This window comes from Anoplopoma fimbria, chromosome 5 (genome assembly GCF_027596085.1).
Source record: "Anoplopoma fimbria isolate UVic2021 breed Golden Eagle Sablefish chromosome 5, Afim_UVic_2022, whole genome shotgun sequence".
Lineage (NCBI taxonomy): Eukaryota > Metazoa > Chordata > Actinopteri > Perciformes > Anoplopomatidae > Anoplopoma > Anoplopoma fimbria.
Genome location: NC_072453.1, coordinates 9684510 through 9709823, shown reverse-complemented (window position 1 = coordinate 9709823; position 25314 = coordinate 9684510). Strand labels below are relative to the sequence as shown.

At 38.3% G+C, this 25314-nt stretch overlaps 1 protein-coding gene across 1 annotated transcript; it reads right to left on the bottom strand.

Moving 5' to 3' along the window:
- Positions 1 to 981: 981 nt before the first annotated feature.
- Positions 982 to 24755, bottom strand: mapta (microtubule-associated protein tau a). The gene is made up of 16 exons (XM_054598428.1): positions 24651 to 24755; positions 21080 to 21218; positions 18468 to 18539; positions 17777 to 17860; positions 16271 to 16294; positions 14036 to 14070; positions 12918 to 13049; positions 12528 to 12594; positions 12361 to 12399; positions 11910 to 12160; positions 9309 to 9401; positions 8493 to 8585; positions 3991 to 4072; positions 3600 to 3706; positions 2357 to 2507; positions 982 to 1062 (listed from the first exon to the last, which is right to left on the bottom strand). The coding sequence occupies exons 1-16, from the start codon at positions 24753 to 24755 to the stop codon at positions 1058 to 1060; spliced, it is 1479 nt and encodes a 492-aa protein (XP_054454403.1). The 3' UTR covers positions 982 to 1057.
- Positions 24756 to 25314: the final 559 nt, after the last annotated feature.

Genomic DNA, 25314 nt, shown 5'->3' with positions numbered 1-25314 from the left:
CTTCAGCGGATTTACAATAGAGCAGTAACAAAAAAATAAAATAACACTGACAGTAGCAGGCACAATACAAATGTTTCTTCATATCAAATACATGTCATATATCCACAGAATACGATTATAAAACTGTGCCCAACGCAAACCAAGGTTTCTACTCTAGCTGTTCTTTTTATTTTTTATTTTTTAGGTTACACCCCTACACAAAGCAAAGACAGCACTGAGGTCTGAAAGCAATATTCTTTTTTTTTCCTGCCTTGACGAAAATTAATTTGCTACTTTTCTTTTTAACAGTTTTCCTCCAACAAACATACCCTGTTAACTGTTCGTTACGCTTTTAGCACAAACTGGGCACTAGCGAGTTTTATCAAAAAAGAAAATATCATAGGGGGAAAACCCATCAAGGGGGACATTTAAGAACATGACTCTCTAAAAGGGTTTACGGTCAATGTGACAGGAAACCAAGTGTTAAATGACGTCAGATTCACCAGGATGTGTGAGAATATAAGATCCTCAGATTCACAGGGAGAAATGTAGCTCTGCTGGGGTGATTTTAACTCTTAAAGGGAGACTTACAAAAGGTAGAAATAGCAAATAAAGAGCTCAAAGACCAGAGAGAAAGATTAAATACATGTTGGATTACTTGTTATCTGTTTTTTTGTTTTGTTTTTCTCTCTACAAGTAACACCTCGAGAACAGTTTCAAAGGGGTTAGTGAAGGAATAAACAGTGATGGGCAGCTAAAAAAGTCCTGTGAAAAATAAGAAAGGAAGGCGTCGCAACTCCTCTACGTGGTCGTGTGGTTTAAGGTGGAGGAAGTGGAGGTTTTTTTGGGGGGGTGGGGGGAGGAGGTTGGGGATGGGTGGTGCATTCACAAGCCCTGTTTGGCCAGAGAGGCGGACACCTGGTCGGCCAGCGTGGAGAGCTGAGGGGAGTCGGTCATGTTGAGGCTGCCGGAGGAGGACACGGTGCTGAGCTGGACGGGGGAGTCTTCCAGGGAGACGATCTCGGCGCCGTGGTCGGTGCGGGCCTTGGCCGTCTCGCGGAACATCAGCTTGTGGCTCTCAATCTGCGGGAAGAACACGGGAGACGGGTGAGACGTGCTTACTGGATTATAAGTACATGTGAGGGGTTGAAGAGCGCCATCTGGTGGACAGCGATGTGCACAGTGATGGATTATGAACTTCCGTAACACTAATTCATCACATGTACCTGACAAGTTAACGATCACTTTTCCATTACTTATTTTATGACATAATAAACTATTCCTTTTTTAATGATTTTTTTCAACTTGCTATATTATGACTTTTCCTGACACATTATACAATGTTTTTATTTTTTTATATATTTTTCAGCATAGTATGTTATGACTTTTTTCAACATAGCATACTATAAAAAAAATATAGCATTACATACTATGATTTTTTTGACATACTATGCTATGATTTTTTTCGAAATACTATACTATGACTTCTTTGTGATTTTTTTGACATACTATACTATGACTTTTGTATACATGCTTTCCAATACTTATTTTATGACATAATAAACTATTCCTTTTTCATGATTTTTTTCAACTTGCTATACTATGACTTTTTTATGACTTTTTTCAACATACTATACTATGACTTTTTCCAATATGCTCAAATTTCTATGACACTGTTTGTGACACACAATACTATGACTTTTTTCATGATCATTATGAACCATCCACAACTCTCAGGTCATCTTGGGCAGGTCTGCTTTCTGTCCCTGGACTCAAAACTCAGCATGGAAAAACAGCATTCAGTTTTTGGAACAGACTCCCAGAAAACTGTGTCCTAGCTCATGTAAAGGTTCTATTCTCTTGGCTCCTTAATGGCTGTTTTTTTAATGTATTTAAATGTTCTTCAATGGTGTTTGTTTGCTGTATTTTTTCTATGAATTTGATGTTTTCTGTAAAAAGTTTTTAATTGCCTTTTTGATGAAATGTGCTTGTAAATAAAAAAGTCTTGCCTAACTGTTCTTTTTCATGGCTTTTTTAATGTGAAATACTATACTTTGACGTTTAATGACACAATATAATATGACTTTTTTCGACATACTATACTCTGACTTGTTTTAACATACTATACCCTAACTTTTTTTTACATGCTATACTATGACTTTTTTTTTTTACATACTATACTATGACTTTTTTATAACTTTTTTCGACATACTATAGTATGACTTTTTTTGCAACATGCTTTGCTATGACTTTTTCATGTTTGACCCCTTGAAACCTGTAAAAACAAAGTTACAAAAATGAGGTGGAATGAAAATGAAAAAAGAAAATTGTGCTGCTGTTTAAAGCAGCAGACAACACGCAGCTCGTCAGTACTTACAGGAGTCCTCAATCTTTATGAGAGGGTTCGTCAAGATGGGTGTGATGGGTGCTGAGGGGACAGTCAGTGGTGACTGAGGGGGGGTGACAGCGGGGGAGGGGATTGAGGGGCTGTCTGAGGTACTCCCCTCTGCTTCCTTCCCCTTCTCCCTCTACAGAGGAGTTCCCACCAGAGGAATGACAAGGCATGCAACAAAAATACATGTGATGGCATCAACAGAAATCAAAACGGAACATAACCAAATGAAGAACCAGAAGATAATGAAAACAAATGAATAAATTATGATTAAATCAGAGCGATGGAGAAGATGGAGGCTTGAAAAAAAGAGTGAGGAAGGTAACAAACTCAGGGGAGGAAAGTATGAGAGATGAATGACTTAGCGGTGCTTTTTTCTTTTTCAGAAAATATTTCTGTTTTTTGTGTGAAACCCTTTGAAATATCGTTGTTGACGACTAACATTTTTTAATCTAAGATCACTTGTTGCATTGTGGGTAAGAAAAATATCTGCCGGCCCTTTCAAAACCCGTATGGTAAAGGATGCAATGCATGACTCCGTAATCAAGACTTGATTACACTAATATTTTACACTCCATCATGTTCTATTTAAACAGTTTGACTGCTCTTTTAATTTTTTTACAGATATATTCAATTCTTAATGCAAATTACTATTTTGTAATAACATTCCTAACCTGCTGCACTTTCTTTTGTCTAACTATTGTTATTGTGACCGTTTTTCACCAAGATACCAAGGCAAATTCCATAAATGGACAGAGAAAACCTAATAATGGTAATATAACAAATATTAGATATGCTCTATAAACTGCTGCATTATTAATGCCCTTATACAATATATGTAGCTTTCTTGATAAGGCCTTATACTGTTTCATACAATTTTTTCTTCTATTATGACGTATAATCTTCACTACAAAGATCACGGTTCTTTAAGTGACACTATTCTAATTCATAATATCTTACTTTTAATTATAATAAACATCTCTATAGAGGATCTGTTACTCATGGTGCGTTCAGGTACTGAAAGTCTACAGTTCATTATCATGAGTAAAAGCTGTTATTCTAAAGAAAATAGAGAAGCAAACTCTCTACCTATGCAGATATAAAAGCTTTAGCCATGCAAACAGCAGAACTGGCCATGATAACACGAAGAAGACAACAACAATACAATAAAAACTATAAATACTTAATCTAGTGTTTATAACATGGAGTTTGGTTGTGGTGTTTTTACCCTTCTTTGTCCACCTCCAGGGACGTGGCCGATGTTGTCAAGAGAGCCGATCTTGGACTGACCTTTGAACTCGATCTTCTCACTTTTTATCTCAATATTTCCACCACCTGATGAAAACAGAATAAAGTTAAATAAATACACACACATATATATACATATTTATGTAAAAGTACCCTCTTCAACAGTATAAAAATACTCCACGTAAAAGTCCTGCATCCAAATTTATACTTAAAAGGTCATGAGTTGATTGATAAAAGAGCAAATAAGAAGAAAAAACCTAAGTTCTATTACACAAATATATATTTATTTGTTGGAGTTTTCATACTTGTTCAGAAAATGCTTGAAATTAATATTTTAAATAGGTTATGTCTTACCACAGACACAAACATACCTGGCTTATGACGAATGTTGGCTTTTGATCCACATTTCGATTGAACGTTGGTCAGATCAATCTTTTTGTGCACAATCTGAACCTGTGAAGGTGACAAGACAAAGCAGAAACAAAACGTTTTAAAACAACAGTAACAGACGTCACTCCAAACTCGTAGGTTTACATGCAACTACAGAGGAATTGATACTAGAAACGGGCCTGTTAGTCTTCCACAACAGCTAACAGAAATCAAACACAGATCAATAACACTCTACTAATGGGTGGCACCAACAAGGATTAATTTAATCTGAGATTAGTTCTAATCAGAGTAAGCATAAGTAGGTTTAAATGATTAAATCTCATTTTAAAGTTAAGTAGGGCTCTGTTGCACAAATAAAAACAAATCTTTGTTTAGTAAATCCAAGTGTAAACCAAAATGACATAGAGTTAATCAACATGAGGATGCATTTGTGTGCTGTAGGGGATCTATAGTCGATAAAAGTCAGTTAGTTAGGCTCATGTTGCTCATGATGACCGTCAGAGAAGCTCTAACGTCTCCTTCTTTGAAAAAAACTTGTTGGCCGAATTGATGAAGCAATATGGCCAAATAATAAAAGATAAAAAACAGACGAGAGCACAGTAAAAAACTACTTGGGTCCAGCTTCGTAACAACTGTATCGAATCTGTCCCTTAACTTTTTTAACGCGATTATTTTGCTAAATCCATCTCAAAATGGCGGCCATTTTGAAAGTTCAACTTCCTCGTATGTAAATTTAAAGTTAATACTGAATCACAGTTTAAATTTGTGTTTGAAGTTTTGGTGCGACAGAAAGAAATGTAATCTAGGTTTAGAGTAAGAAACTAACTTTTTTTTTTTTTTTTTTATAAATTTAATCTTTCTTAATTTGAAGCTAGTTTTAAGGTTTGTGCCACATTATCTAAAGTTCAACCATGATTTCACCACATTGAAAGAAAAAAATATTTGTTGGTGTAACCCAGCCTAAATCGTACACGAGAAGACTACCTGTTAAATTATAGTTTCATGTTAAAAATGTTTAGTATCAATTGTCAAATCAATCATAATCTGCATTCTTTAACATGCACTGCTCATACTGACTGTAGATTTTTTTTAAAGTCATATTTCCCAGCCGTGCGTCACAAAGTCTCATCTCTCCTGTCATGGCCGGTTGTCTCGTAACACAAAGCGCTCAGTCTCTCAGCTGAGGTCATCTCAGTGCTCATCACAACAGGCACAGTTCCGACAGAGACTCTTTGTCACTGTGCACTTCTCTTTAATGACACAATTAGTTCTCGTTGACGCAAGGGAATTAATAATAATTTTTTATAGATTTAACGTTATTAAATAAAATATCCAATCTTGCAACCTGAGGCAGTTTGAATGAATCAAACACACACACACAGGATTCATGCATGTTTGATTTAGGGGCCAGTTTTGGGTGGTAAAAACGTTCTGATCACAGTCGAACCGACAAGCACAGATTCAACACAGTTATCAAGCTTACAGAAGAACATGAGCATTACATAACGCTGTTTATGCATTACATTAGTGATTAGAATCACTATGAGCACTTAACAATCCTAAAAGACTCTAGTTTACTGTTATTAAAATATAATATTCAGTACATACAAGGTATATATATGGCAGTGGTGGAGGAGGAAGTATTCAGATGCTTTACTTTAGTAAAAGTACTAATACCACATTTAAAAGTCCTTCAAGTGAATTGAGGAAAATGTACTAAAGGAGCCCTTGTGACTGTTATACTCTTATATAATGGATAAATAGATTATTATCACTAATGCATTATTGTAAAAGCAGTATTTTACTGTTGTATTCGATTGAAGTGCATTTTTTATATAAGATGACATGTTCTGTCATGGATTAATCTGCTGATTATTTTTCGCAATTATTAGATAGATTTTCTGGGTTGTACAAATTTAGAAAATAGTGAGAAATTTAACCTCAAATTTATTATGTTTACTGTCATTTAAGACAAAGAAAAAGCAGCTAATTGTCACTTTTGAAAAGCTGGAATAGTGAAAAAGGGAATTGTTACTTTCAAAAGAAATCAGTAATTTGACATAAAATATTGATTTTAAAACTGATAATTGCTTAAAAAAATATTGTATTGCTTCAGCTACAGAAAATAGTCCTTTCCTTGTGTACAGTGATCAGAATTGCGTCCATAGCAACCGTAGAATGCCATAATCGACTAATCAGAGTATTCAACAAAACCGTGTTATAAAATAGTTTTAATTTCCTGTCGATCGACTAATCAATTAATTATTTCAAAATAATTAACTTTTTGTTTAATCTATAACATTTTTTAAACTCCTAATATATTTGGTATGTATAAATCTTAATTTGCAAAGTACCTTAAGTGGTTAAAAAATGTACCACTGATCTATGGTTTAGTGCTGCTCTAGTCTTCAGTATGAAATGCTCATGCCTGTGTTTTAGTGATACAACTGTTAAAGGAGGTGTTAACAGTGTTGGGAGTATCGAGGTCTGGAGGGTTCAACACACACAGCAGGTTTTCGTGCACGTTGACTTCCTGCTTCTTTGTGAAGATGCATTCAGGAGAAGCAACAAGAAGGTTTTTGGCACCAGCTGCATACCTACAGCTCTCCACGGGGCCAAATCCCTTATCTACTCACATTGCCACCACCGGGTACATGTTTTATATTATCTTTGGAGCCACATCGGGACTGCACGCTGCTTAAGTCCAGCTTCTTTTCAATTATTTGAACCTGGAAAGTTGATATGAAAGATGGTTATCCTGGAGGGAAGCAACAGCAGAGCTGCGAGTGAGGACCAGTGCTGGAGAGGAAACTAGATCTCTGAGGAGGGAGATCTGACCAGAGAACATGGCTGATTAAAGAGGACGGAGAGGGACTTTCAATTTACTTTTAAGAAAGTTTGTGTGACTGCAGAGATACTCAAAACTCTCCCGATGAGGAGATCCCTCACATTGCCACTTCATGTACATGTTTGATGTTGTCTTTAATTGATATAATCCACATTCAGGTCAAGTATTTCAGAAGTTTTCAAGCTGTTAAGCTGTGACAGTTCATGGTTTTACAATTTGAGCACAAAAACATAATAAACACATTTTTAGATGCCGTGTGAAATGACACTTTCCAGATATAGTTATCTCTGATGTCAATCGTTGCTAAACATCCATAAATCCTCTAGAGGAAAAACAAAAAAAGCTCCTCATAACTGCAGAGCCTGTCAAATCATGTTTTTAACTTTTCTTCAGTATCAAAGTAATCCAGTGATAGTTATCTGTGTTTATATTAGTACACTGCAAACAGAAACTGCTAATAGCTAATTCAGCATGCTTGTTGTGGTGCCAATTTGCCAAAGAAGTGACTCATACTTCCTCCCAAAACCCCCAAATTATGGGAACTGTAGGGACGTTGTTTGATCAGGAGGAGGAAAAACACTGTCTGATTATGAATATTGTTGAAATGTTTTGACCTGGAGGAGTTAAAGACCGTTTTCCATTACATCAAGAGAGTTGGTGTCTGGTGACGAGTTAAAATTATGATATTGACTTTGAAGCCACACTTGTGGTCTTTCCACACCAAGAGCATTTTGGTCATTTATTTATTCAAGTTCTTGTTTTTGTCATGAGTTCTTTCACAGAGAACCTCAATATTACATGGCAAAGAAGCGATTTCTGAGGTTTTGCACTGCGAATAAAGGCATCAACCAATGACATTGTGTTGAACGGACATATTTAAAACATACACTGTAGTGTACAACATCATGGCAAACTTTAATGCCCCTTTCAACTTTGACATAAGCAAGGCAGACCAGATCAACTCGTTAAGTTCTTACTTTTCCTAATAAAAGCCCTAGACAGTAACACTACATAACAGTTTATCAGAGAGAACTGATATTCACTCCGAACATTTCGTTAAAAGAAAGCTCAATTTTCGCAGGCGAGTATTAAGCATTTTTGCGTTTCATATGTTTTGTATGTATAAATCTTAATGTGTAAAGTAACTAAAGGTTTTAATAAATGAAGGATAGTAAAACATAACTCTAATGTGTACTTAAAGCTACTATGAGGAACTTCCATTTTGTGTTGATTTTGGCGGTCCCTGTAGACAAATGCGGTAGTGCTTCTCAGCACCAGAGTCCATTTAGAAAACCGCTCATTTTACTGCAGCAGGGTCCTCATAGTAACTTTAAGTACAACACCTGAGTAAAAGTACGTAAATGTTACGTTCCACCACTGATCTATGGTTTAGTGCTGCTCTAGTCTTCAGTATGAAATGCTCATGCCTGTGTTTTAGTGATACAACTGTTAAAGGAGGTGTTAACAGTGTTGGGAGTATCGAGGTCTGGAGGGTTCAACACACACAGCAGGTTTTCGTGCACGTTGACTTCCTGCTTCTTTGTGAAGATGCATTCAGGAGAAGCAACAAGAAGGTTTTTGGCACCAGCTGCATACCTACAGCTCTCCACGGGGCCAAATCCCTTATCTACTCACATTGCCACCACCGGGTACATGTTTTATATTATCTTTGGAGCCACATCGGGACTGCACGCTGCTTAAGTCCAGCTTCTTTTCAATTATTTGTACCTGGAAAGTTGATATGAAAGAGCTGCGAGTGAGGACCAATGCTGGAGAGGAAATTAGATCTTTGAGGAGGGAGATCTGAGCAGAGAACATGGCTGATTAAAGAGGACAGGGAAAGAGACCATTAAACTGTGACACTACTGTGATGACTGTAAGGAAGTCAGCCTTGTGTTAATGGAAAATTCTCCACCTTTTATGTGGACGTCCAATCAGTGTTGATGGTGAAAATAGTCGATTGAAGCAATTCAATGCCTCAGTGAGTGCTTTATTGAGAAAGAAAGCCAAGTTCTCCCGCAAGGAGTCGTGTCGTCAATGCCTACATGTACCAGGATGCATTGCGTGCAAGCTTCTGGCAGCAAGAGGATCAACCTCCAGTTCTACCGAGGGAAGCCAAAGCGGAAATGTCTTAAAACCTGAAAAATGACGCCAATGGATGCAGGAAGAACAGATTTTGCAGCTGTGAACTCAGCTTTCTCTGTCAATAAACCAGCACTGAGGAAATGATTCAGTCTCTAGACTACATTTATCATCAACACTGATTGGACATCCGCATAAAATGTAGCAAATGTTCCCTTTTAAAGAGGTCTGTACCACAAATAATGTATCTGTACTGTATATATAAATGCTACAGTCCGCTATTTTAAGAGGACTCAATTTTCTTAACGGGAATATTTCCCAAACTCGTGTCAAAAAAGAAAAGTGAAAGTCAAACAAAGGATTCCCCACCTTGCCTCCACCGGGGGTGTGCTTTAGGTTGTCTTTAGATCCACAACGAGCTTGGACGTTAGCCAAGTCCAGCTTCTTATCCAGGATTTGGACCTGCAGAAGTGCAAGAAGAAAAATACCAGTTTTCAGAAAATTAAAATGAGAATAGAGGGGGATCAGCCCAAAATGGAGGAAATATGATGAAAAAAGAATGAGGACTAAGACATATATTTTTGTATTAAAGCTGCCATCCATAACTGTGTGCATTTGATTCAAACATATTAGATACTACTGGGGGTATTCTTACACATTCAGTGCATAAAAATACAAATATTCTGCAGAATGTGACACTTCTGTCTCCGTTATTGAACCAGGACAGGTGAGACACAAGCTATATTTAAAAAAATCTGTAAAAAACAGTATTTCTGTACTTCAGCACACCATTAAGTCATATCATAACTAAGTGTTACAGATGCCAACTTCAACGCATTAAAGCAGTGAGCTTTGGTTAAATGCACCTTGAGCTTTTGGTGAACTAAAGAAAAAAAAGCTAAATATTAAAGGTCTTATTGAGCAGATTGTGACTGCACATATTCCATTCAGAAGTCCATCTTCTTTTTATGCATTTTTAAAATGGGGAGCAAAAAACAAGGGAGCATTTTCTTCTTCATATCCTTTTTTCTCTTTTTACCAAAAGTTGGTTTTGATGATCATAACTGCAGAGATACTCAAGAGTCTGGTGTTGAGTTCATCCCTCAGTTACTCACATTGCCGCCACCGGGTACATGATTCACAAAGTCTTTGGAGCCACACTTAGACGTGACATTACTATAGTCCACCTTCTGATGAAGGATTTGAACCTGGAAGAATGAAAACGGCAACGTTTAGATGTTTGACGATGGTTTGATACATGAGCTGTGAAGCCTGAGAGAAAATGTTCAGCATGCAGGTTGAGGTGATAAAATGTCGGAGAGGAAAAGAGATAACCAAAGAAACAGAATAGGAGTAGAACAAACAATTAAGTGTTTTCCGTGGTCATCATTAGAACAAAAGAAAATGGTGATTGTTTTTAAATTAGATGGTTTCGCAGTTTGCCAGGAAGCATCTCTGGAGACGTATAATTGGCTAGTTAGCTAGCTTGTCCTTCGCAGGGAGAGTAAGTCAGAAGGACCGTCGGACAAGCCAACTGTTCGGCTCATTTCCGGAAATGTCCGCTCTGCTCCTATTTTATTTCATTACAGAAAACACTGTGCCACTTCAAACAAATACAGGAGTCATTGCAATCACTCATGATGAAAGTGTGCGTGTGCTCATCCTCTCTTCTGTTCATTTGATCCGCCATTTAAACATCAGGGAGATAAATACTCTTACACTTTAAATTATTTATATTTGGTCCATAAATATTACAACACAAGATCCTCTAAATTTCAGCAGAAAAACATCAGACAAGTGACTGTAGCCAACACCAAATGAGAAATTAGAACAAAGACTCTGCAGTGCTTTTAATGCTAAAATGGACCTCTCTCTCACACACACACACACACACACACACACACACACACACACACACACACACACACACACACACACACACACACACACACACACACACACACACACACATCGCCACACTTAAAGCACATTGGACAGTATTGATCAGACAGCACTCCAAACATGAAAAGGCAGATTGGAGTATTATTTCCACAAACATTTCTCAGAAGCTCTGGAAGCAGAAAGATGCTGATTGGCTGATTCAAACCTCAGTGGGCGGAGCCAGCCTTTAAACCTTTTTTCATTTTAATATGCAATGACGTGTTTCCACTAAGAAGTTCCTGGTACTTTTTTTCCCGGGACTATTTTTCAAGGAACTAAAAAGGTTCCTTCAGCCCGTTGTTGTTTTGTTTGTTGCTGTCTTAACCAGATTATCCCAGAAAACCAAAAGAGAAAACATCCCAAATTTTGGTAAAAAAACTCTCATTGCACAGCAAAACTACAAGTACAGTGGGTCAAAGTTGAAGAGGGAAGTCTTTAGGAAGGTTTGTAAACTGTGATAGATGATTGAAACAACAGTTTGGGTGATAACTCTTAACATTTGCTTTCTTTTCTGTGCCCAAAAAGTCTTTGACTTCTTTCATCAAAACAAATACTGCATACTATTTGATATTAAAGACACCCTGTGGAGTTTTTAACTACCAGAACTTCTATGGTACATGCATGCAGGCGATGCAACACAAATTCCTGCTGCCAGTTTCAGGCTTTTCTTGACAGTTGATGGTGGTAACAATAAGAATAGTTGTGCTCCCAAAGGCTGTGCAGAAGAAGCTAACAAACTTGGTTGTAAACAATGCAGGATTTAAATGAATAAAAAATAGGCTTTGCACAAAGGAAATCATCCACAAAGGGCACCTTCTTAGATAGGTTTAGTATTAATGCCATGTGTCTTGGAAGTAAGTAGATGTCTAGATGTGTGCTTGGTGAGGTTTAAACTTTCCAATCAGATAATTTCTGCCTCCAGAACTGGATCTAAACCTCCGATCTTCAGACGACAGTAGAGGAATGAACAGCATGCATGAGGTAAGAGGTTCACTCAGAGTCACAGCTGGAGTCAGAGAGTCACGTTACCTTTCCACCTCCGGGCTGGTGCTTCATGTTCTCCGTGGAGCCGATCTTGGACCTGACGTGCTTCAGGTCCGGCATGGGCGCCGCCGCAGCCAGAGGGGCCGGCGGGCGGCTCTTCAGTGATCCAGGGGATTTGGGTGTAGAGCGCACCACCGCCACCTTCTTCACTTTGTTGGCCTCGGCCGCCGCCTTGGCAGAGAGCGCTTGGCTGGCGGGAGATTTGGGAGTTCCAGGGCTGCTCTGTCCACTCCCATCTTAAGCAATCAGAGAGGCAGTGAGTCAGAGGTTTTAAACAAGTCGTGGATGAACGGGAAATAATAAATAGAAATATAAAAAGACTAGGATCTCTGCTGGCTAGAAGCTGACCAAGTCTGATCCAGGACTGGATCACATTGTGGTTTTGTGACTATGGAAAGCTAAAAGTGATCTCTATTGATTGGCTTATTTATTTTACCTTTTTCATTTTTTGGAGTGGGAGGTTTCTTGGCACTAGCTGCATCACAAAAAAATATGACAAATCATAAGCAATCCTTAAATCTTACTCTTTATAAAATCATATTAATAAAAAATATTGAAAGGATTTAAATGAAATTAAAAGACGGAAATGTGAAGTTTTTGTACCTGGATGAGCTGCAGTTCTGACGGAAGATTTGACTCCGGGGCTTTGAGGTTTTGCACCACCGAGACTCTGAGAAACAAAAACAAGACTGAATGGTTAATTAGTTTTCCGCAGAGACGCTGCTTTTACCTCAGAAAGCTGCTTTTATTCAAGTGCATGTCAACAAAATTAAACAAAATGATGGGACAATGATCACATAAATCTTGTTCACAAGCAAATGGGTGTCAAACTGTAACCAGTGATGGATTTGGTTTGTGTTGATGGTAATTTACAATGAGAGAAATGTAGGTCTGAGTGCATTTATAGTTCTTTGAAGATGAAATTGCACATCCTTCCATCGTGTTTCACAACCTCAGGTCTGAGCACTCAGCCTCATTCAGAGCTGTACTTACTCCGGGCCCTGTGCTGCTGGCTTTAATGGGAATGGAGCTGGGGCCGTTTCGTGAGGAAGCATTTGTTTTGTTGCCCCTCGTGACTAAAGATGGTCTTTTATGGGAAGAGGTTGGTTCGGTGGCAGTTTGGGTCTTTTTCATGAGGAGGGAAAAATTAATAAATGAAAAAACAAAGGTTCTAATGACAATGAACATAAAACAGAAGAAAGACTCAACAAATGAAAAATGATGGAAAAGTATGATTCCAGTTTGTTACAACTTGGGTCTTATTTTCATAGTCTTAGTTGTGAATTCTATCAGTTGTTAAAACTTTACTCTCGACAAACACAAAAGTAATATTTCACACGACCACTAGTCATGTAAACCTGAATATAAGTTACTTTAGGTATTTAAACCAGGCAGCAACCTCCGGTTCTGAAAAGTGAAGCCAAAGCTTCATGTCTTAAAGCTGCATTCTCTCTACTGTCCATCAGGGGGCGACTCCTCTGGTTGTATAGAAGTCTATGAGAAAATGACTCTACTTCTCTCTTGATTTATTCCCTCAGTAAACATTGTAAACATGAGTTTATGGTCTCAATCTCTAGTTTCAAGTCTTCTTCGATACAGCATGATGTTCATTTAGTAAATGATGGTCCATTTAGCTTCAAATAGACCATAAAGCAGGGTATGCTTTAGAGCGGGGCTACACAGTGATTGACAGGTCTCTACTAGAGACGTATACGAAGTCTCTACGTCACTTCTCCTCAGTCCAAATATGGTCATTTCCTGTTCATTGGTTGCAATAAAATCAAGATGGCAACGGCCTAAATGGCGAATTCAAGGCTTAAACTGTAGTCCACAAACCAATGGGTGAAGTCACAATGACTAAGTCCATTTCTTATATACAGACTATGGTTTTAACAAACAACTGATGTTATCAAAGTCTCAAAACACAAGTCCGATCATCTGACTGAATGTTTCTTGCTCCAATGTCGGCATGTTTCTAGATCAATGGTGCAATAACTGATGGAAAAGATGCAACAAAGCTACTAAAATATGTTCCAAGTTGTAATAAACCAGAATGATCCCTTTAACAAAAGATATGAGTGGCACCTTTAATAATATTCCTGGTCACGTACCTTATCTGCAGAGCCGTTATCCGTCTTTGCTTGAGCTACAGGCAGAAAATAAAAGCAGATCATAGAGTTAAGGTTTAATATACTTTCATTTCTTCTTTATTTCCACCCAAAACGAAAGACTTTTGCTACCCAGTGTGTGCCTAAACACATTCACATGGCAATGAAACAAACAAAATGAAATTAAATGTTGGTGATATGCAGCATGCATGGTGAAACAAAGTGCTTGTGGAAACCAAAAGTGGGTTTTTCGTGGGCAGCATCAACCAGCATGTGAGCAGAGATGGAGACCTTAAACAAAAAGTGGGGAGGGAGGACGACAAGCTTCTCCTCGGGTCAAAGTTAACGTCCAATAGAGAGAAAACTTGGAGTGGGGGAGTGCAGCATAACATACAGTAGAAGCTGCGTTGTAAAAGAAAGAAGTGGAAGGAGGTAACTGAAGAGGACTCAACAGCAAACAGACCTTTGAAAATAGCGACTGGAACCAAAGACTTTCTGGCCGGAGAGCTTTGAGGGGGAGTTTTCTGGAGCTCGGCGGCACCGGTGGTCTGAGCCACACTCAAGTCTGAGTCATTAGAAATGTGGGTCTTTGAATAGTCGGCCCTGTGTAACGATGAGTCACTGCTGCCGTTTTCAGCTGGCGCGTCAGATGGCATTTTGCTTAAAAGGCTATCGTTCTGGGAAATGTTCCTACGGCTGTGAAGATCTTCTGATTGAGAGTCAAAGTGTGACAGACTTTGGGTGTGTTGGGTTTCTGGAGGGGTGTTTCCGGACACTAAATCTGCTCCATCTTCAGAGACGAGAGACTCCTCTCCTTGGTTGACCCACAAGCTTCTGTGTCCGATGGCTGTCAGGTCTTCCAAAGCTTCGCTGCGAACCAAAGACATCCCGGACGGATTGGTCACTTCGTTGAGGCACTCGGCGGCGTCCAGGCTGATCGCCCTCTGAGGGTCCAAAGGGCTCCCCCCGTCGTCCCGTCGGATCTCCGGCCCGGAGCAGAGGTCTTCAGAGGCCCATAAGGACTCACTCAGCCTCTTCCCACATTCCCCCGCCGCCTCGTCTCCTGGGTCCGAGGGGCAGGAAGCTCCCATGAGGTCAAAGCTCTCTCCAGCGGCTCCGTTGACGGCAGGATTTGACCCGTCGCCCGCAAACGCAAACTCACTGCAGACCTCAGCAGGCTTCGCTAATTTGTTTGGAAAGCAGATTAATGATGACATTCACAGCACTTGTTTTCCATCTCCCCATTGAAACCAAAAAAATAATGATAGAAGTGAACAGACTGATAGAATTAAAGAGTCGGTTTTATTATTTCACTAACCAGAAAACAAACAGAGAGAGCTATAAAAGGTGAAGATGAAAGACGTGATCAATGGTGGCTCACATGAAAATAAAATGAGATGGAAATGGACATTAATGCATCACACCGGGTCGACAGACAACAGATGATGCATTCCAGTGAACACAACTATCAAGAGGCCACTAAAATTTGGCTTTTTCATTGTAAAAATAGTGAATAAAATATGAAATAAAATATGAACTCCTGCTGTAAACTGTAAAATAATGCAGTCCCCCCAAAAACTGTTTAAACAGTGTGACAAATAATAAAAAATATTCATAATATATTGATTATTGTTTAGCAATTAAATAATGCATTAATAAGCTCAGTTAATTAATGCTTATAGGTCCTAATTGTTTCTTTGAATTAAGGATAAATAATTACACTTTAAAATATAGCGGGAAAAAATAAACTAAAAGGCATTAAGATGTTACTTCTTTGCTATTCCATGGTATTAAAATGATAATCATAACAATAACAATAATAATAGTAAGAATAATTCTATATAAAAAATAAAATAATGCAGCTTAAAAAGCTTAAAAAAATGCAATTGATTGTGTGGTTCTATTTCAATTTCAAACATTAAAAGACAGAATGAGGAAAACTGCAAATTTGCTGATCTTTTTACATTTCTACAGCACAAATATTACAAGACAATAATAATAATAATTTAATGCAAATGTCATTATCAATGTAAAAGTACCTTTTTACATGGTTTAAATGATCAATTAGTAGTAAATAAACCCTTTAATTGTCTATACTTATTCGGGTAACACACATGCTATTATGAAAACTGATTGCAGAGAACATCTTTTTGACCAGCTGGAGTTATAACTGTACTCCATCTCCTGCAGTAAATAAATACAGTCCAAGTGCGATCAATAAAACGTAAAACAGCCTACCTGTTGAAGCTGCTCCTCCTGCTGCTGCATGAACATGATGAGACAAATGGAAAAGAAACAGATTAGTAATGAGTTCCTGTCATTCATGACCGATTAATGCACTCGCTCACTGCAAAATAAATCAATACAAAGCCCACAAACAGCACGTCTGCAGGTAATGCAGAAAGCACATAACTGTTCAAATAAATCACTCAAACACATAGAGATCAATAAGCAAACCAGTCTGATGTAGACCAGCAGAGCCACAACTATCTGGTGCTCCTTGTGGTTCTTCTGTTTTTAACATTATCCTGGTGTTCCCCACCACCGGGAGCCCTGCATCTGTTTAACAGATCACAGGAGTCTTAAATCAGCCCGCGGTTTGGCACATTCCCTTCATTCTGAAATAGCCGGGATGTAACCATCTTTTACTGTTTTAAAGGAAGGACATGTTTGTGTCTGTTTAAGATCATGTTGCAGATCTGAAAGGAGCAAATTATCAACCATGAGAGCGAGCATGCACAAAGAGAAAGAAGAAGCAACATAAAAAAAAACACTCTTTTCCAGTTAGGATGCTGAAAGAAAAAGAAAATAAGCTTCATTTTTTACAATCAGGAAACACAAGAGCTGTTTTGGTCAAACAACTTAAAAGGAAAAGTTAAAAGCTTTTTAGTTTTCTTGCAGCGAGTTAGATGAGAAGATCGACACCACTCTGTAGGTTCAGTATGAAGCTACAGCCAGCAGCCGGTTAGCTTAGCTTAGCACAAAGACTGGAAACAGATGGAAACAGCTAGCCTGGATATAGCTCTCTTAATAAGGTGTTATATGTTATTTGTCTGAACCGCACAAACATTTTTTGAGGGACAATTTTTTTGGCCGCCGGGCAACGTCAAGATGACGACAAGAGTTCAGTAATTGAGGAAATTACTGCAAAAAATAATCTGGCAAATAACCCCCATTAAATGACAAATAGACATTTTGACAATTTGGTATTACTGCATATTTTAAAAAATAAAAGAATTATAGGTTGATTACCTTAAAAAATGTCATCAATACATTTTTCATCACTAAACTAATCACACAAAAAGCTTAATAAATTACATTATTTGTTACTTTCCTTTACTTTCGTTACTCCACTTTACTTTTTAGACCATTAGTCAGACAAAACAAGACATTTGATCACCCTGTGTTCTAAGATATTGGGATTTTTCACCATTTTATGATATCTAGCGGTAGAAGCCCTACTCATATGCTGTCCAACATTTTTAATTAGTCAGCTTTAGAGGTGCTGGTAGGCAGATTTTTTTGCCTTTGGACAGAGCTAGGCTAGCTGTTTCCCCTTGTTTCCAGTCTTTATGCTAAGCTAAGCTAACCAGCTGCTGGCTGTAGCTTCATATTCATCACACAGGTGAGTGGTGTCAATCATCTCGTGTGAGAAAAGCGAATCCCAACATGTCAAACTAGGAAAACAAACCAAAAAGCACAAGCAGCTGAAAAGATGCGGGAACTCAAAGACCGGAGGCGTACCAAGCTGCCCCTCGTCTCCGCATGAGGCGTTCTCTATTTCAGGCACTTCAGCTTCAACGCCGGCTTCCTCTGCAGACGTCTCTGCTGCAGGATAAACGGATGTCAGTGGGTCATGAATGTAGGAATAGTTCAACCCTAAATCTCAGTCTAATCTGACAGACCCTCCTCAGGTTTTTACAGAAGCTAAATCGTCTCTTAAACGCCACCTCGTGACCTCACGTTGAGTTATTTCTCACGTTTGCAGGAGCTGTTTGACAGATCAAGGACTCGCTGTCACGCTCAGTGTTTATGATCAAAGCATGCTCGACCCAGAGTGGAGTGGAGCTACTGTGGCTAATGCTAACAGGCGTTATTTAAGTCAGTGATGTGTAGCTGGTGGTGATGCTACATGTGATAACCTCTTATTGCACCCTGTTTGCAGTGAGAACACAGATACATGTAAATATCAGAAAAGCATGTTTAAGGCACACGTTTGAAAAACAGGCAGAAAAGCAGAAAATTGAAACCAAGACATGCTGAAAAAAAGAAGAAAATTAACAAAATAAGATGAACATTTCTTCAGTTATCTGTGAAACCAAAAAAAAGGTGAGTTAATTGTGAAAGAAGATAAATGAAAACACAAACTGAAACATGCTAAGTTAAGTTAAGTTAATAAAGCCTTCAGGACATGAGGAGTGCAGGCGGGGCGTACCAGCTGGAACCTCGTCGTCACAGGGTTCAGACACAGGTTTCATCCCGTTTTCACTGAGAGCTGCTTCAGTCTCTGTGAATTAAAAGGTAAATTGTGACGCTACTGTAAAAAAACACTCCTAAAAATCCACCAAAGGTTTGATGACCACAAGTTATTCAAAGATTATTGAAAGCATTGGTGTTAAAATATCCTCACAGCCACAGACCCCCAAAAAACTGTGAATTTGAACGATGATTGTTGTTGGTTGAGCTGCATCACATCAATAGGAACCCTGGGTGGGTTCTAGATGAAATCTTTGTATCATAGAAGGTTTCTCTGGACTCTCTACCTAGAACCCTCTAGGTTTGTTCTAGATGAAATCCTTGGAATAATGAAGAAAAAGGAATTGGATTAATTTTGTGTAACCCTTGGTATGAATTTGGACAATAAAGTCGTCGCAAATGTATCCCACTGTTGGACATTGAGACTACGTTCCCGGTAATGAGACATTTTTTAAGTCTAAATTGTATTCTTGTACCTGGATTATTTCTATAATGGGGCCTCATTTCAATATTCTCTCTCTTTTAGCTCAGTTTTTGGTCTCCACCACCAAATATCTGTTTCTTAAACTGCAAAATTATCCAGTATGTTCACCAGCTAGTCTCTAACTGAGTCTGTCTGCTGTTTGCTGCTGAGCAGGTAATGTTCTGTTACTTTTTACAGCTTTTATAATGAAAACAACACAATGAGAGCACTTAGAGTGATAAACAATAAAGTAAAGCTGAGAGGAGCTGCAGATTCAGCTCGTAATTCTCTGTAGGTTCATCACTACGATTCACACCTTCCACATCGTCACCTTGCTATCTTAAAAAAAACATTTGATGTACCTACTTTGTCATGTCTGCAACACAAAAAAGATATGAAAAAAATGTAATGATAGACATTTTAATAAACCAAATTAACTGCTCTAAACTAAACATAACCACACAACTAACCTTACATTACAAACACTACACTCCCCAACTACGTCTTCTACTCTCTTCTACAGATTATTAAAATACTCACGTAGTGTTTCACCATTGACGGGTGGACCTGACTGTGTTTGATGATGCTGCTTCCTGTTTGTGCGTGAGATGAGTGGAAGTGAAAACGGGGAGAACGACTGCACCAGTGAGGGCTGTAAACTGGGGAACGCTAAACTACGCACTAAATGGCCGTAAGAAGGGATGAGAAGGGAGAAACTGAAAATGATTATGAAGCTACTGAACAATCTGTCAGGACTTTTATTTATTTATTTAACTCTGAAACTGACAAACAAGAAATTTATTTATCCTTTCATTCATCGAATGTGCCTGATTGTTTGTGGACTGAATACAGCAACACTGGATGGAGACAGGAGCTCGTTCTGACCCAGATTACAGAGCACAGTGCAGCTGCAGCCGGGCTCTCAGCGCCAGTCAAGCATGTCTTGTATCCATTATGTAAAGCTGATTAAAACAAAGCACAGCCCAAACTGTGGGGCTCTGCCTCGACCCTTGACCCCCAATTTCTACGGACTGCGGTGACTTTTAGGAAACTGTGCATGAGGGATTTAAATGGTTATAAATCCTTTTCTTTGAGATCATTTAAGAATATATTCTGGGATCAAATTGTAATTTAAAGCCACAGTGACTGACTCAGATTGACATTTGTGCCCCAAACTTTACCCACAAGTCAGCTTGGTCACATGATTAGAATTATTTAGCACCCCTTTTAGAAGTTGTATTTAAAAACCCATTGACAATACTATGGCAAATAAAAAATAAAAATAAAGATAATAAAACACTTCTGAATATAATTCCTTACTTTCATTTATGTAGTTAATATTAAAATGAATAATAATAATATTGTCAATAATAATAATTAATTTATTATAAATACATTTGTTTCTCAAATCTTTGATTTTAGGAGCAAAACCTTTGTGGCACATAAACTATATTAAAGCAGTTATATTTACTTTTGTAAAGCTGTAGGTGAATATCAGTAAGTACATTTGTTGTAACCTTGGAAACTGTACTCAGGTTTGTTGATTGGAAACTAAAATATCATTCAGGATAAATCAATTTTGTGTATTTCTAACAGCTCACTGTCAGAGAGGTGTTTATAATGCGAGTGCTGTCGGGTTTATACAAATGATGTCATCAGGATTACGTCACCGTGTTCACGCAACGCTGCATGAATAAACTCAAAGTGAGGTCATCCAGCAACGGCCAATCAAATATGTGCAAGTGAACATTTTCTGCAGATCACTTTGTGACGTGAACGTTTGTTTTTCTGCCACACATAAAGTCCTGTCTGGTAGTTTTATAAAACGCTGTGCAGAGTTTTCTTGTATTGATTAACCTTCAGATTTATGATTCTTATGACTTCCTGGATGATAATTCATCGTTACTTGACACTCGCAGCCTTTTCCATTTCTGTTTTTGGTCAGAACATCCACTTATAATCCACATTTTGCATCTTTTGTCAAGTGCATAAGCTGAGGAAGCATCTCTTTTCATCATCTAATGCACGTCTGAGGTTTTTGTACCTGTATACAGAGAGTAAAGCCTCGTGACATTGGGCTGTTTAAATGAAACTGACTGGACTCTGACCTTTCATGACCTGGACCCCGTTCTCCTGGCGGTGCTGGTCGGTGATGGTCATGTTGGCCATGGAGGAGTTCATGGTGTCTCCGGCGCTGTGGCTGTTGGAGGCGTTGTTCGTGTAGTCCATTGCCAGTCGCAGGTCAGGCTGCAGGAGAGCGGGACAGAGTTTAGTCCAGTCTTGTGTCACATAACAACAAGAAGTCAGACATTTGCTGACCACCTGGTTTAATCAAGGATTAAATATGAGGATGGCGCACTTCAGGGACACTTTGTCTTCCGGCGTGAAGAACTCTGTCCGTCACCATAAAATGTAAACAGACACTGCGTCGGTGAGGACCGGTTATTTATATTGCCTGACGTGGGGTCGGCGCCTCATGTTACCGCCTGACTGATAAAAATAGTCCCTTCTGCTCATGTGCACGTTGTCCTCACTGTCATTAACTGCACCTCCTTAACAAGCACCTCTGAACAAATGTGTTTCATGTACCGCCGAATAACAACATCATCATCATCAACAAGCTGCCAATACTACAGATACTATAAATGAGAAAGTATTCAGATCCTTTACTTAATACCACACTGTAAAAAGACTCTGTTGCATGTAAAAGTCCTGTATTGAGAATTAATTAAAAGTATGTTGGTGTAGTCATGAAAATGTAGTAAAAGTATTAAAACTGTGACTGTTCTGCTAATATATATAATTTTATAAGATTATTATCACACATGCATGAATGTAAAAGCAGGATTTTACTGTTGGTTGAGCTGGAGCTCATTTTGAACTATTAACTAATGATTGTTTTCATTATGGATTAATTATTATTGGGGCGGCTGTGGTGTAGTGGAGAGCAAGGTAGTTCTCCAATCAGAGGGTCGGTGGTTCGATACCCGGCTTTGGCAGTCGATGTGTCCTTGGGCAAGACACTTAACCCCAAGTTGCTCCCGAAGGCTTGCCATCGGTGTGGACTGGATGTTGCATGAATGTTAGTTAGAGTCTGGGTGGCACCTTGGATGGTAGCCTGTCATCAGTGTGTGAATGGGTGAATGATATGTAATATACTACTGATTGTAGGTCGTTTGGATAAAAGCGTCTGCTAAATGACTGTAATGTAATTAGCTGATCATTTTCTCCGTTAATTGATTGTTTGGTTTGTAAATAATAGTAAACAATGCCGTCACACCAAAATATTATCACTAATACGTTGACATTAATTAAATTGTTAAAAATAAAAGCAGCAAACTACATATATGTGAAGCTGGAACCATGAAATGTTCCATAATAATTATCTAAATAGTTGACAGTTTATTTGGTATACTGAATAATCGGCTACTAGTTCCAGCTGTACTTGTACAAACTGTTTGATAGTTTAATTCATAACAAAAACCTTAAATTCTTCATTGTTTTTTTTGCCAAAATCTTAATTTGTAAAGTAACTAAAGCTTTCAAATGTAGTTGAGTAATAAACACACAATATTTGAGAGTGAAGTAGAAGTATAAAGTGGTGTAAAAGAAACGACTTAGTTAAGTAAAAGTATCTCAAATAAACGTACAGAGTAAATGTACTTAGTTACTTTCCATCAGTACTAATACTGCGTATACTGTATCACAAGATGTTACATTCACCAAATGTTCCTTCAACCGACAAATCTCGTAAAAAGAGGATTACTTGTCAGATTAAACACAATCCTCTGGTTACATCAGCAGTTTTCAGCTTGAATCATTTTTTTTTCAGGGCTCATACACACACACACACACACACACACACACACACACACACACACACACACACACACACACACACACACACACACACACACACACACACACACACACACACACACAGAGCTTATGGTGTAATCAGTCTCAGCATCCAAACTGCTCTTTCCGTGTTTGCATGTGTGATGCAGATTTGTCGGATTCTGATCTTTGTTTTGACCGTCGTGTTCGTTTTGGCTCATAAACATGATTCACTTTATCTCTCAGAGGTTCTCCGTGAACCAAAAGACAGTTTATATTATTAATTTGGAGAATAATCATCAGTCAATATCATGTAGCAATAAAAAATAATAAGTAATGATGCTATAAGCAACTAAGTAGATTTACACAAGGTGGGATACTTTGGTGAGGTTTACAGGTACTTTACTAGAGTACATCCATTTTATGTTACTTAATACTTCTGCATTTCAGAGGGAAACATTGTGCTTTTTACTCATCTACTACATTCATTTGACAGATATAGCTTAAAATGACTTTACAGATTAAGATAAAATATGTTAATCTTATCAAATACAAAACATTGTAAAGATTAAACTAGTGATTCCTGACATTCTTGCCATACAATAATCAGCATTTCAAACGTTTACTTCTAATCTTCTCACTTGGTTTTATTTAAATAACTGTTAAATAACATTATTTTTACAAAACAAGCAGAGCCCTAAAATAAATAAATACAGATTTGTGTATCAGAACTTCAGTTTTTCTTCTTTTTTCGTTAATCATGTCTCAACCTCTCAGATTCACCTGGTGACCCTTTGGAGGGCCCCGACCCCTAGGTTGAGAACCACTGGACTAAACTGTATATAAAGTAGTTTAAATCAGTATCAACAATCTTATGTTATATAAATAATAATATAACATCCACAGGTTCATATTTCTGCACTACTTTCGATACTTTAAGTACATTTTGGGATAACACTACTAGGAAGTAGGAGACGACTTTGAATGCAGGACGTTTACTTGTCAAGTAGTACTTATACATTGTTGGATACTTCTCTTTACATAAAGGATTCTGAGTACTTCTTCCACCACTCGTCCTCTCTAAGATTTTCACAATAAAGCGATGCAACTGCCTCTTTACAACCAGCAATGCCTCAACTGTTGCCGTGGTAACTCCACCCCATAAAAAAGCTCCTCTGAAAGGCGCTCTTGGCTCAGCTATGTGACCTTCCCTCTGTCTACATTCATATCTCCTGACCTTGGATGTTTAAACAGCGTCCGACATTCAGAGCAAACATGAATGAGAGAACGTGGCAAAAACATCAGGATACAAAACAAACAATAAAAAAAGATTTTAAGACTTCTCCTTTCTCACACAAAAACGTTTTCTTAGCAGTTTATGTTTCTTAAATGTTAAAGTATAAGTCTGGGATGTTTTACAGTTCTTTTATTGTAAATACATTGACTTACACAGTCCACAGTTGCTACAAATACTCAAAGATGACTTAATGTGGATTAATCCGCCGCTGAAAATAGTCCCCAACAAATGCACTATTTTCTCCTGTTTGAGGGATGTTTAATGAAAACTACAGTGAGCTGTTTCATAAAAATGACTGAGCCTTTATTAAAATATAAGGTTATATTTTTGACCTTTTTTTAAACGAGGTACAACTTCAGATAAGTGGTCTTTATTTCTGATAATCCAATTAAGTCGCTAATTTCTGTTTGACTGACGGTTATTATTTTTGCTCAAACCAATCAGGAGCAAGCGACGTATCCGTACCGCCGTCGTCACAGAAGCAGCGTCTGTTAGCAGCCGTTAGACTTCACGTTTGTCATTTAGGAAATCTGTCAATTTACAACCTGCACCGCCGCATCGCCATCGCTCTCTTCCGCGTTTGCTGCCATTTTCTTGGCCGCGTCTTTTGTAATTTTTCTGGCTCCGGCGCAGGAACAAAACGTCCCCATTCTTGATCCTGCCCACAAAGCTCTGATTGGCTCTGTTGGACTTTTGTCAAAATTGTTATGTGGAATAATCTGGTACCAATTCAAAAGGTTTGGAATCAAACTAACTAACTATTTGCAGGATTTTGGAAAACAAAAGATTTATCCTTTTTAAAAAGCTGCATTTAAAACATTAGATATTATAATAAATGGCAGAGAGAGATGTCTGTGTGTCCCATAGAAATCCTAATGAATAGTGAACTCTCAGTGCTCCGGGACAAAACTGCCATTGTGGCATCACACATGACAGAATCCAAACAACGAGCACTCTGGCCAACGGGGACAATCCACTCCGAGGAGCCGTTCACTCTGCGTCCGGGAGCGCAGACGTTTGGAGAGCAAACAAACTCCACGCTGATAAGAACCGGATCCTCGAGCTGATAGTTATACAAGCATTAGTCTGCAGAGAGGTGACATTACAGGAGACAGGTGGGACAATACATCTGCTGGAACTTCAGGCCTCTAAAAGACTCTGCATATACTTTTATTTGAATCAACACACCCGTTTGTCACTTGACAAAAA

Bases quoted from the DNA above. Each gene is read 5' to 3' on its own strand.
- mapta (XM_054598428.1), bottom strand. From the start codon at position 24,755: ATGGGGACGTTTTGTTCCTGCGCCGGAGCCAGAAAAATTACAAAAGAC. The intron at 9,402-11,909 runs GTAACGTGACTC...GCACTTCTGCAG, and splicing joins ACCAGCCCGGAGGTGGAAAG to GTCCAAATCCTGGATAAGAA. The intron at 2,508-3,599 runs GTAAAAACACCA...ACTCCTCTGTAG, and splicing joins CTGGAGGTGGACAAAGAAGG to AGGGAGAAGGGGAAGGAAGC.